This window comes from Oncorhynchus gorbuscha, linkage group LG14 (assembly GCF_021184085.1).
Source record: "Oncorhynchus gorbuscha isolate QuinsamMale2020 ecotype Even-year linkage group LG14, OgorEven_v1.0, whole genome shotgun sequence".
In the NCBI taxonomy this organism is placed as follows: Eukaryota; Metazoa; Chordata; class Actinopteri; order Salmoniformes; family Salmonidae; genus Oncorhynchus; species Oncorhynchus gorbuscha.
In genome coordinates, this window is record NC_060186.1 from 35,722,681 (window position 1) to 35,735,387 (window position 12,707).

General features: G+C 43.6%; 1 protein-coding gene across 2 annotated transcripts in view; it reads right to left on the minus strand.

The window, feature by feature from the left end:
* LOC123994859 (ectonucleotide pyrophosphatase/phosphodiesterase family member 1-like) overlaps positions 1–12,707 on the minus strand; it is a 75,244-nt gene that overhangs the window by 45,646 nt on the left and 16,891 nt on the right. For both annotated transcript variants that reach the window (XM_046297915.1, XM_046297916.1), the window contains exons 6-8: positions 11,623–11,720; positions 9,151–9,230; positions 8,570–8,689 (exon numbers count right to left, since the gene is read on the minus strand). In XM_046297915.1, coding sequence (XP_046153871.1) covers positions 8,570–8,689; positions 9,151–9,230; positions 11,623–11,720 — 298 coding nt within the window. The remainder of the gene's footprint in view (positions 1–8,569; positions 8,690–9,150; positions 9,231–11,622; positions 11,721–12,707) is intronic.

The following is a 12,707-nucleotide window of genomic DNA, read 5'->3' on the forward strand; positions in this document are numbered from 1 at the left end:
GTGCCCAAGAACACTAAGGTAACCTGCCTAAATGACTACCGACCTGTAGCGCTCATGTCTGTAGCCATGAAGTGCTTTGAAAGGCTGGTCATGGCTCACATAAACACCATTATCCCAGAAACCCTAGACCCACTCCAATTTGCATACCGCCCCAACAGATCCACAGATGACTCCATACTGCCCTTTCCCACCTGGACAAAAGGAGCACCTATGGTAGAATGCTATTCATTGACAACAGCTCAGCGTTCAACACCATAGTGTCCTCAAAGCTCATTACTAAGATAAGGACCCTGGGACTAAACACCTCCCTCTACAACTGGATCCTGGACTTCCCGATGGGCAGCCCCCAGGTGATAAGGGTAGGTAACAACACATCCGCCACACTGATCTCAACACGGGGGCCCCTCCGGGGTGCGTGCTCAGTCCCCTCCTGTACTCCCTGCTCACTCATGACTGCATGGCCAGGCACGACTCCAACACCATCATTAAGTTTGCCGATGACACTGGTAGGCCTGATCACCTACAACGATGAGACAGCCTATAGGGAAGAGATCAGAGACCTGGCCGTGTGGTGCCAGAATAACAACCTCTCACTCAACGTAATCAAGACAAAGGAGATGAATGTCGACTACAGGAAAAGGAGGATCAAGCACGGTCCCATTCTCATTGCGGGGCTGTGGTGGAGCAGGTTGAGAGCGTCAAGTTCCTTGGTGTCTACATCACCAACAAACTATCATGGTTCAAACACACCAAAACTGTCTTGAGGAGGGCACGACAAAGCTTATTCCCCCTCAAGAGACTGAAGTAATTTGGCATGGGTCCTCAGATCCTCAAAAAGTTCTACAGCTGCACCGTCGAGAGCATCTTGACTTGTTGCATCACTGCCTGGTACGGCAACTGCTCGGCCTCCGACCGCAAGGCACTACAGAGGGTATTGTATACGGCCCAGTACATCACTGGGTCCAAGTTTCCTGCCATCCAGGACCTCTATACCAGGCGGTGTCAGAGGAAGGCCCTAAAATTTTTGTCAAAGACTCCAGCTACCATAGTCATAAACTGTTCTCTCTGCTACGGCAGGGCAAGCGGTACCAGAGCGCCAAGTCTAGGTCCAAAAGACTTCTTAACAGCTTCTACCCCAAAGCCATAAGACTCCTGAACCGCTAATCAAATGGCTACCCCCCACCCCTCTTTTACTCTGCTGCTACTCTCTGTTTATTATCTATACATAGTCACTTTAACTGTACCTACATTTACATATTGCCTACATGTACATTGACTCTGTACCGGTACCCCCTGTAGGGTATATAGCATCGCTACTGTTATTTTACCACTGCTCTTTAATTATTTGTTACCATTTTTTATTTTCAAAACTGCATTGTTGGTTATGGGCTTGTAAGTAAGTATTTCACTGTAAGGTCTACCTACACCTGTTGTATTCGGCACATGTGACAAATAAAATGTGATATTATGTGGAGCTGAGCAATTCGCCCACCTCAGAGAGATAAAGAGGAGAACTGTCACTGAAAACAACTGCCTAACACACTTTTTTCATAGAAAGCTCATTAGAGTGTATCATGATCAAACTACTGTTCTCACTCAATACTTTATATATCATTATATCCTGTGTGTTTTGTGACAAGGCTGAGACTTTGTTTTTGCGCCATTTTCTCCTTGTTGGTTGGTATTTCTCAGTCGATGTTTAGATTTGTGCAATAAGTATACAGAATGTTATATGGCACTGTTACGGATACAGTTATCCTGTGTGTGTGTGTATCCTGTGTGTGTTTCTTTTCTCTCCTCCCCTCACAGGTGAAAACCATCACTCCCCAATCAGTCAACAATCAATCAGCAATCAGAAGACACACCTCCTCCTATTTCCTGACCTATCACAGTTCCTTCCCCATGGTTTAAAAACCCCATCATTTGTTTGTTCTAAAGCTCAGCTCAATCTCTCTGTAAATGCCATGTCTGTAGGTCTCTGTGTTTCACTCTCGCTTTATGTCTTAACCTCTCTTTTGTTTAAGCACCTCATAGCACTTTGTCATCACCTGTGAGTATTGTTTTTGTTTATGGTGTTTGTGTTTGATTGCTGGTGGGAAAAGGGGGAAACCAAGACAAGTCGCCCATGGGCATACACTACCCGTAGGTGAACTTTGTTAAGTACACTAGTTAGAACTGGGCGGACCACTTACTGTATTTTTGGTTAGTTAGTTAGCTGTTGTTAAAGTAGGCTAGTCTAGCTTAGGGGTGTTTTTGAATACTTATTGTTTCTTTCCTTGGGTCCAGCTCAGCCCCTTTTCCTGCTCCCCCCATTACCGTGTGTTTATAAATAAACCTAGAGTTTGACGGTAGATTTCTGTTGTCGTGGTTATTTCGTGCACACTTTTACTTTGTCACAATAATAATTTGCATGAGTTATGTTACGGGTCTCATTACCATCCCCCCTAGACTGTCGGGCCAAAAGGGATTCGTAACATAAGTGGGGGCTCGTCCGGGATATGTCACAACTGACACCCATGCTGCTCATGTAGATTGTTGTAGTGGTATAGTTCAGTGTTGAGCGTCATAGCTGAAGTAGCATTAGTGTTTGCTATTTTCTTTGGCACTTGAAGTAGTGTAAAATGACTACTTTTGATTTGAGATCCTTTTTGGATAACCCTTCGTGGGAGGTTTTTGACATGTCGTAGAGTTGATTTAATGACCTTGGCTGACCATTATTCAGTATCGATTCCGCAGAGTTTAGTTAAGGCGGAGGTGAAACGGCTAGTATTAAATGTATTGTTGGAAGAGCAGGTGCTTGTGTTACCGCTGCCTGAGCCTACTACCCCTGTAGGGGATGTTGCTGCTCCTGTAAGCCCATTGGTGTCTGATAATGAGGGAGAGGCTAAAACACCAGCCACATTGTCCCGTTTTGATCCACTCTCCCCACTGTCAAATGGTGATGCCAGGAGGGATGTCCGTTTAGCACAGTTCCAACTGGAGGTGGAAGAGAGCCCAAATTAGGCAAGAGACTCTCCAGTTGGAGATGTGTAAAATAGAAGCAGAAAAAGAACGAGAACAACGGCATTTGGAGATGTGTAAAATTGAGGCAGACAGAGAACAAAGGCAGTTGGAGTTCAAAATGCGCCAGATGGAACTGGAGGCAGAGACAGCGAGGCTAGCCTCCGGTCCTACTGTGCCTGTTTGTGAGCCGTCCTCACCTGCTGTGTCAAACACGTTTGACATTAGTAGGCAGATTGCCTTAGTACCTTTGTTCAGAGAGTCAGAGGTTGACTCCTATTTTTGTGTATTTGAGCATATAGCCATAGCATTGAAATGGCCTGAAGAGGTATGGTGCCTATTACTTCAGTGTAAATTAACTGGTAAAGCCCAAGAGGTTTTGTCAGCGTTACCTCTGGAGGACAGTTTGAATTACGAAGTGGTCAAAGCTACTGTTCTTCGTGCCTATGAGCTTGTGCCTGAGGCATACCGACAGAGATTTAGGTCTCATAGAAAGTCTTCTAGTAAGACTTAAGTGGAATTTGCTAGAGACAAGGGAAATCTGTTTGATAAATGGCATGCTGCTAGTAAGGTAACTGATTTCAACTCTCTCCGGGAGTTAATCTTGTTGGAAGAGTTTAAAAATTGCTTACCCGAACGCATTGTAGTTTACCTAAACGAACAGAAAGTATACTGTCTGGCAGAAGCGTCTGTGTTGGCAGACGAGTTTGTGTTGACGCACAAGAGTGTGTTTTCGGCTCAAACTGAGAGTAGAGCCACTGAGTTTCCTACCTTTAGCCCTAGTCGGCCAGCAGTAGTATATCAAGCACGCCAGAAGAATGAGCGTCCCTGTTTCTATTGTCATAAAGTAGGACATATGATTAATGATTGCTTCCTGCTTAAACGCAAACAAGGGATGCCTCTTCGTGCCAAGCCACCAACAGGTGTTGCTCTAATTCGTACGGTTAAGAGGTCGGCAACAAAACAGGTGCCTCAGGGTAACTGTAGTTTGAAAGTCTCAGTCCCCGACCGCCGTTATGAACCATTCATTTGAGGGGTTTGTGTCCCTAACGAATGACGAAGCGTCTCAACGACCGGTTAAAATCCTTAGAGATACTGGTGCGGCGCAGTCGTTTATATTGTCTGATGTGTTGCCCTTATCTGACGATACATACTGTGGTTCCAGTGTGTTAGTGCAGGGTATTGAAATGGGTTTTATCCCAGTGCCATTGCACTTTGTAAATGTACACTCCGAGTTAATCAGTGGAATATTCAGAGTGGGGGTACGTCCTATGTTGCCAGTGAAAGGTGTGACCTTTATAATGGGTAACTATATTTCCGGAGGAAAGGTAGTACCCGTATTGGAAGTATTGGATAAAAGTGACCACTCTCTCTCGAATGAGCTGGCACAGAGTTATCCACATGTGTTCCCCGCTTGTGCTGTCACTCGTGCTCAGGCACGACAAGAGGGTGACGAGATAGATTTGTCGAACACTGTTCTGTTCAAAGAGGTTGATCAAGAGGATGGATTGTGTGATACCTCTGAGAAGCTGATCACCTCTGACAAACAGCCCAGGAAAGAAGCAAAGAACGTTGAACTTATTGCTGATGCAATACAGTTACCAGTCACTCGTGAGCAGCTGATTGCTAACCAAAAGGTTGACAACAAGCTTGCTAAATGTTTTTCTAGTGTTGTCTCATTGGAAGATGTGAAGAAGAAGAATGTGGCTTACTTCATTGATGGTAATCTCCTCATGCGTAAATGGAAATCCCATGTTGACGCGGATGGAGATTGGAATGCTGTTTACCAAATAGTGATTCCTACAGCTTTTCGACAAAATGTGTTATCCCTTGCTCATGATCACCAGTGGTCTGGTCATTTAGGAATCATAACTTATGATCGGATCCTTCGACATTTCTTTTGGCCGGGTTTAAAACAAGATGTGGCTCAGTTCTGTCGGACATGCCACACATGTCAGATAACAGGAAAACCAAAATCAGGTTATTCCTCCCGCTCCTCTTTGTCCCATACCTGTCATAGGTGAACCATTTGAGCATGTGGTGGTTGATTTGTGTCGGACCGTTACCGAAGACAAAATCGGGTAACCAGTTTTTGTTAACGATAATGTGTATGGCTACAAGATACCCCGAGGCCATTCCTCTGAGAAGGATTACAGCCCCGGTAGTGAGTAAAGCCTTAATAAAATTCTTCACGACATTCGGGTTACCTAGGGTGGTACAAAGCGATCAAGGAACCAATTTCCTATCCAAGCTCTTCAGGCAGGTGTTAAAATCCTTGTCAATTGCGCACCGTGTGTCAAGCGCCTATCACCCAGAGTCTCAGGGTGCACTTGAAAGATGGCATCAGACACTGAAGTCTATGCTACGTAAATATTGTTTGGAATCTGAGAAAGATTGCGATGAGGGAGTTCCTCTAGTTTTGTTTGCTGCTCGTGAAACTGTGCAGGAGTCCCTAGGTTTCAGCCCGGCTGAACTGGTGTTTGGTCACACAGTGAGAGGACCAATGAAAGTCCTTAAAGAACAGTTCTTGTCCCAAGAGTTGTGTACCAGAGATGAGAATGTGTTGGACTACGTTAGTCGCTTTCGTGAGCGCCTACACCAAGCTTGTGCTCTCGCAAAGGAAGCTCTGTCTTCCTCACAGAGGAGCATGAAAAGACACTATGATAAAGAGGCTGTTTCTCGTCCACTACAGCCAGGTGACCAAGTACTGGTGTTATTACCTGTTCCAGGATCTTCACTGTCACGGTCCTTATTTAATTGAAAAGAAAATAAGTGAAACTGACTATGTGCTTCAAACTCCTGATAGACAACGCCAATCTCGTGTGTGTCACATTAACATGTTGAAAGCTTACCACACCCGACCCATCACACAGTTGGAGAGTTCAAAAACAGAGGAAGGTACTGCTGTCTCCTCTGCTACTACTGCTATGATAGTGGACTGTCATATTGATGATGTTGATGGCTTGGAGTTGCGCAATACTCAGCAGCAGTGTGTTAGATTACGCAACACAGAAATGCTGCTGTCTATCCAATCCGGTCTGGTTCATTTAACGGATGGACAGGCCAATGATATTGTGAGGCTACTACACAGTTTTCCATGTCTCTTTAATGACGTTCCTACTCGCACAAATGTGTTGGAACATGACATTAATGTTGGAAATGCTACACCTATCAAGCAACACCCATATCGTATCAACGCTTCCAAGAGGAAGATAATGAGGGATGAGGTGAGATGTTTGTTGGAGAATGACCTGGCTAAGCCAAGTTCAAACCCTTGGAGTTCTCCTTGCATTTTGGTTCCTAAACCTGATGGTACGTCCAGGTTATGTACGGATTATCGAAAGGTAAATTCTGTCACAATGCCAGAATCGTTCCCGTTACCCCGACTGGACGACTGTATCGACACTATTGGTGCTGCTAAGTATGTAAGTAAGTTAGACCTCTTAAAAGGTTACTGGCAGGTTCCGTTAACTTCACGTGCTTCTGAGATTTCTGCCTTTGTGACCCCAGACAACTTCCTACAGTACTCAGTTATGGCTTTTGGGATGCGAAATGCACCAGCCACTTTCCAACGACTGGTTAACTCCGTATTAGCTGGCGTTCCTAATTGTAGTGCATACCTTGATGACCTAGTGATTTATTCGTCTGAGTGGTCAGATCATGTTGACTCGCTAAGGGTAGTATGTGAACGGTTGGCAGCTGCTTCTCTAACCCTGAACTTGGCAAAGTGCGAGTTTGGGAAGGCTACTGTTACCTATCTCGGTAAAGAGGTTGGCCATGGACAGGTGCGCCCTGTTGGTGCCAAGGTCTTGGCTATAACTGCATTCCCTGCACCTACCACCAGGCGAGAGCTACGCCGCTTTCTAGGGATGGTTGGCTACTACCGTAGCTTCTGTACAAATTTCTCTGCGGTAGTTGCTCCATTGACCGATTTGCTTAGTCCGGCTAGATCATTTGTGTGGTCCGCTGATTGTAAGAGAGCTTTTGAATCAGCGAAAGCACTCTTATGTAGTACACCTGTACTTGCTGCTCCAGATTTTGAACAACCGTTCAAACTTGAGGTAGATGCTAGTGCCAGAGGTGCTGGTGCTGTTCTACTGCAGCAGGACAAGAGTGGAGTGGATCATCCCGTTTGTTATTTTTCACGTAAATTTAATAAATGTCAAACAAACTATGCGACAATAGAACAAGAAGCTCTTGCTTTGTTGTTGGCTCTGCAATACTTTGAAGTATATATTGGTTCCAGTGCCCTACCCGTGATTGTATATACTGACCATAACCCCTTTGTTTTTCTCCACCGAATGTACAAGCAGAACCAGCGCCTTGTGAGTTGGGCGCTGATTGTACAAAATTATAATTTGGAGATCCGCCACAAAAAGGGTTCTGATGCTTTGTCTCGTGTGTGAAAATGATTTCTGTATGTTTTGCAAGGTTGTTGCTTTGTTGTGAGTATTCACTGAAATACTGTAGTCGCAACCCCTAGGGTTGCTCTTTTAAGGGTGGGAGTGTTACGGATACAGTTATCCTGTGTGTGTATCCTGTGTGTGTTTCTTTTCTCTCCTTCTCCCCTCACAGGTGAAAACCATCACTCCCCAATCAGTCAACAATCAATCAGCAATCAGAAGACACACCTCCTCCTATTTCCTGACCTATCACAGTTCCTTCCCCATGGTTTAAAAACCCCATCATTTGTTTGTTCTAAAGCTCAGCGCAATCTCTCTGTAAATGCCATGTCTGTAGGTCTCTGTGTTTCACTCTCGCTTTATGTCTTAACCTCTCTTTTGTTTAAGCACCTCATAGCACTTTGTCATCACCTGTGAGTATTGTTTTTGTTTATGGTGTTTGTTTGATTGCTGGTGGGAAAAGGGGGAAACCAAGACAAGTCGCCCATGGGCATACACTACCCGTAGGTGAACTTTGTTAAGTACACTAGTTAGAACTGGGCGGACCACCCACTGTATTTTTGGTTAGTTAGTTAGCTGTTGTTAAAGTAGGCTAGTCTAGCTTAGGGGTGTTTTTGAATACTTATTGTTTCTTTCCTTGGGTCCAGCTCAGCCCCTTTTCCTGCTCCCCCCATTACCGTGTGTTTATAAATAAACCTAGAGTTTGACGGTAGATTTCTGTTGTCGTGGTTATTTTGTGCACACTTTTACTTTGTCACAATAATAATTTGCATGAGTTATGTTACGGGTCTCATTACCACCCCCCCTAGACTGTCGGGCCAAAAGGGATTCGTAACAGCACAGTTCTGTAATGTCATTATGTCCTATTGTTAGGGTTTTTAGTAAATACAGTACAGGGAAACTTCCTCAATAACATTCATCTTCCTCATCCATTTTTCCAGCTCCATGTTTTGCAGAGGAAATGTTCACTAATCCCCGTCTGTCTGTGGCGCCTTGTCTAAGACTACTTATGTCATTCCAAGCTCCCCTCTTCAGGTCACAAGTTCAGTTCCACAAAACACTAGGGCCACATTGCTACTAAAAAACAATAAGCTGTACCAATAAACTCAAATGTAATTAACGCCCAATGTTTACAGTTTTTTTTGGATTCCAATGTATTCACTCACTGGTTCTCCTTGGTACCACTTGGCGTTGAATTTCTCAGCCACTTTCAGACTGAAGGAGGCGTTGCGGGTCACATCGTACATCTTGTTGTCCACGATCCCATGGGACTCTGGATAGAGACCCTGTGGGAGTAACACACACACAGAGGTTTACACACCCGGTGCTTTGACAGCTGCAGGGCTAAGTGTGCTTGTCCTCTGTATTTTTACATCTATCGTTGAATGGACTTCATAATTTCATCACACGGAGCCACAACACTGTGTGTTGAAAGAGAAGTCTGGTGGTTAACTGAAAAGGGTTGGGTAAACCAGTAGAGCTAAAATCGCTGCCCAGAGTTGCACATTCGAACCACAGTTTCTCAGAAGCAGCATGTGTGAGCCATCAAGCCACAAGAAGAGTTTTTTGGGGGGGATCATTCATGGTAAGTGACTGTACTTGATGGATAAGGTGATTTAAAAGAAAAGAACAGTGGATTCCAAAGACTGAAGCCATTTTCAAATAAACAAGTTGTGTATACAATTCTTTACCAAAGTAACTGATGCCTGACTGGTTACATATAAACTAAGAGGAGCGACACCCTTACAGTCACAATGGTGTAGTGGTTGGGGAAGGTCTTGGTGGGATAGGCAGGTCTCATGTACGGGGTAGTGGTGCCACAGTTGCCTGAAATAGAATGAAGTCAAATAAAATAAAAACAAGGCTGCCAAAGAAACAGCTGTAATAGGATCCTAGGATCCTTTACCTAAACATAATCATTTCCCTGAAATTGTTTGAAAGGATGTCAGACTGCCAAACGCGCAAGTAGCCAAAGAAACAAGGAGCGTGTTCCTCTGCCCAGGCGTTGCTGACGCCTGCCAGATCTTACAAAGCCTGGATAGGTATTTTATGTATCAGCTAACCACATGTTACAGCAATCTGCCAGTCAATAATGTGGCACATAACCATTAGTTGATGCATACAACGTCTGAGCCGGGGAACACAACCAAGCTCATGACTGGCTGAGTTCAAACCAGGTCTCATGCATGTCACTAGACTGTTCCCCATCAAAATCTGTTTAAACTAGAGATGTGATTTTTTTGCATGGGCTGCATCTCAATCCACTGCATCTGCCGGCTTTACGCATCTGTGGTGGAAGGTGGCCGAGCTACAGTTGTGTTTGTCAGATCAGGAGATCCGGGAACCAGTTGAAAAAAAATCTATGGAAGCATTTAAGTACTTTAGTGCCCATCCCCCAAAAATCTTATATGTAGGGGAGAATGGATAAGTTGAGCCATCCTCGTTTCTAGGAAACCATACACAAACTGAATTATTACATTTTGTGTAAATATTTAGGAAGAGGTCATACACTCAATGTACAGTGCATTTGGCAGACCCCTTGACTTTCATCACATTGCTACGTTACAGCCTTATTCTAAAATTGATTCAATTGTTTTCCCCCCCTCATCAATCTACATACAATACTCCATAATGACAAAGCAAAACAGGTTTACAGAAATGTTGCTAATTGATTTAAAAATAAAAAACTGAAATAACACATTTACATAAGTATTCAGATCGTTTACTCTACTTTGTTGAAGCACCTTTGGCAGCAATTACAGCATCAAGTCTTCTTGGGTATGACACTACAAGCTTGGCACACCTGTATTTGGGGAGTTTCATTCTTCTCTGCACATCCTCTCAAGCTCTGTCAGGTTAGATGGGGAGCGTTGCTGCACAGCTATTTTCCGGTCCCTCCAGAGATGTTCGATTGGGTTCAAGTCGGGCTCTGGTTGGGCCACTCAAGGACATTCAGAGACTTGTTCTGAAGCCAGTCCTGCATTGTCTTGGCTGTGCTTAGGGTCGTTGTCCTGTTGGAAAGTAAACCTTCACCTCCCTGACCAAGGCCCTTCTCCCCAATTGCTCAGCTTGGCCAGGCGGCCAGCTCTAGGAAGAGTCTTGGTGGTTCCAAACTTCTTCCATTTAAGAATGATGGAGGCCACTGTGTTCTTGGGAATCTTCAATGCTGCAGACATTTTTTGGTATCCTGCCCCAGATCTGTAGAGCACTCTCTCAGTGCTCTACGGACAATTCCTTAAAACCTCATGGCTTGGTTTTTGCTCTGAAACACACTGTCAACTGTGGGGCCTTATATAGACAGGTGTGTGCCTTTCCAAATCATGTCCAATCAATTAAATTTATCACAGGTGGACTCTGATCAAGTTGTGGAAACAGCTTAAGGATGATCAATGGAAAATAGGATGCACCTGAGCTCAATTTCAAGTCAAATAGAAAAGGGTCTGAATACTTATGCAAATAAGTTTATTTTTATTATTATTATTTTTTAAATATACATTTCTAAAAACCAGTGTCATTATGTGGTATTGTGTGTAGATTGCTGAGCAACGTTTATCATTTAATCCATTTTAGAATAAGGCTGGAAAATGTGGAAAAAGTAAAGGCGTCTCAATACTTTTCAAAGGCACTGTATATATATATAGATGTTTGTTAGAAAGAATACTATATTTCCCCTGAAGGAGTGATGTAAAAAAATGGCTCAACTTACCCCACTCTACCGTAAGACAGACAATTCAAAGCATACTTTCTTTTGATGTGTGTTTTGACTATCAGTTATGTTATGCTATGAGATTATAGCAGTAAGGCCAAATTCTATCGTTCATCAAATGATTTATTTATTCTAAAAAAATGTTCTATTTATTCTATCAAATAGCTAAATGATCCTTGGTATGATCATCTTAAAACAATTCCATATGTTAGCTTGGTATAAACCCAGGCTCGGGTCCGATAGGGGAATCATTTTACAAGGATGGCTCATAATAATGTCTGGAACGGAGTGAATGAAATGGCATCAAACCATGTGTTTGATGCCGTTGCACTCATCACGCTCCAGTCATTATCACGAGCCCATCTTCCCCAATTAAAGGCGCCACCGACCTCCTGTGATTTATTGTGACCAGTAAAAGACATCTCTAGTTGCTTGAAGAATCATTATAACGTCTCACTCCAAATGTTGCCCTCTACGCCAGAAAACAATGGTGTGCTTGGGGGACTGACTTACGTAATTTGTTGATGACTGGAAGAAGACTGCCATAGGCCTTTAAATAACCTGCCCGGAAGCCATCCATAGACACCAGGATCAGAGGGGGTTTGGAAAAACTGGAGGACACAAACAAAGCCAGAGAATGAGCTGTATTGAGGTTACATTTAGAAACTCTTCTAGGGGAAAACAGAATATACATTCTCCCTGGAAAGCATGAATCTAAAACAGTCTAAGTCTGGCACAGTGGAGATATTTACAGTGGAAACAGTTCCAGTAGCTGTGCTGTGACTATGTGGGGGAATACAAAGCAGCCCTTTGTTTGGAGGGGAACTGACGTGAATGGACTGGATGAGGAGAGGCAGGATGGATTCAGCCCACACAGACACACAGCGAGAGGAGGGGCAGGGCAGGATGAGGCCTGTGGCTAGATGGCTGCATCCAAGATTAATCAAAAGCCTGTGGGTTATACACTGGGTTTCCCCTTTCCCTTAAACTGAAACTTTCCCCTTCCCTTTTTCAACAGAAATACAATGCAGGATTCAGCCAAATATCTGTTGAACACAATTGTTGCTTTTTCTTTCTCTCTTCCTTCACCCCTCTTTTCTCCCACATAACAGATAACATAGGCTGGGGTAAGTGACAATATATTTGAGTTATTTAAGTCTCTCTGTGGTTCAATAATAGGCGTATTAAACGTATCTATACATCATGACAGAGAGGGTCATACCTGGGTCCTATAAACACTTACCACTAATAAAATAAACCCTAAATTGAAGTTACAGCCAAAAACACCTTAAAAATAAATAACGAGTGACGTCAGTCATAAAAATCTAATGAAGAAAAACGTTCATGAGTTCAAAGCCCTTTGGAAAGGACTTAAGACTAAAAATGGACTCGAGACAAAACCAGACATTTACTTTTCCATAGTCTAACAAGTCTGGGGTCACAGCCTTACCACTACACACACATTGGGTTTTGTCTCACATCTATAGTAGTATTTACAAGTAGAGCAAATGGCCTCAAATTGTGTACAGTACATTGGCGTCATAATGTGCTGTGTTGTCTATAGTACCCACAGATTGTAATGTGACTTTAGCTAAGTA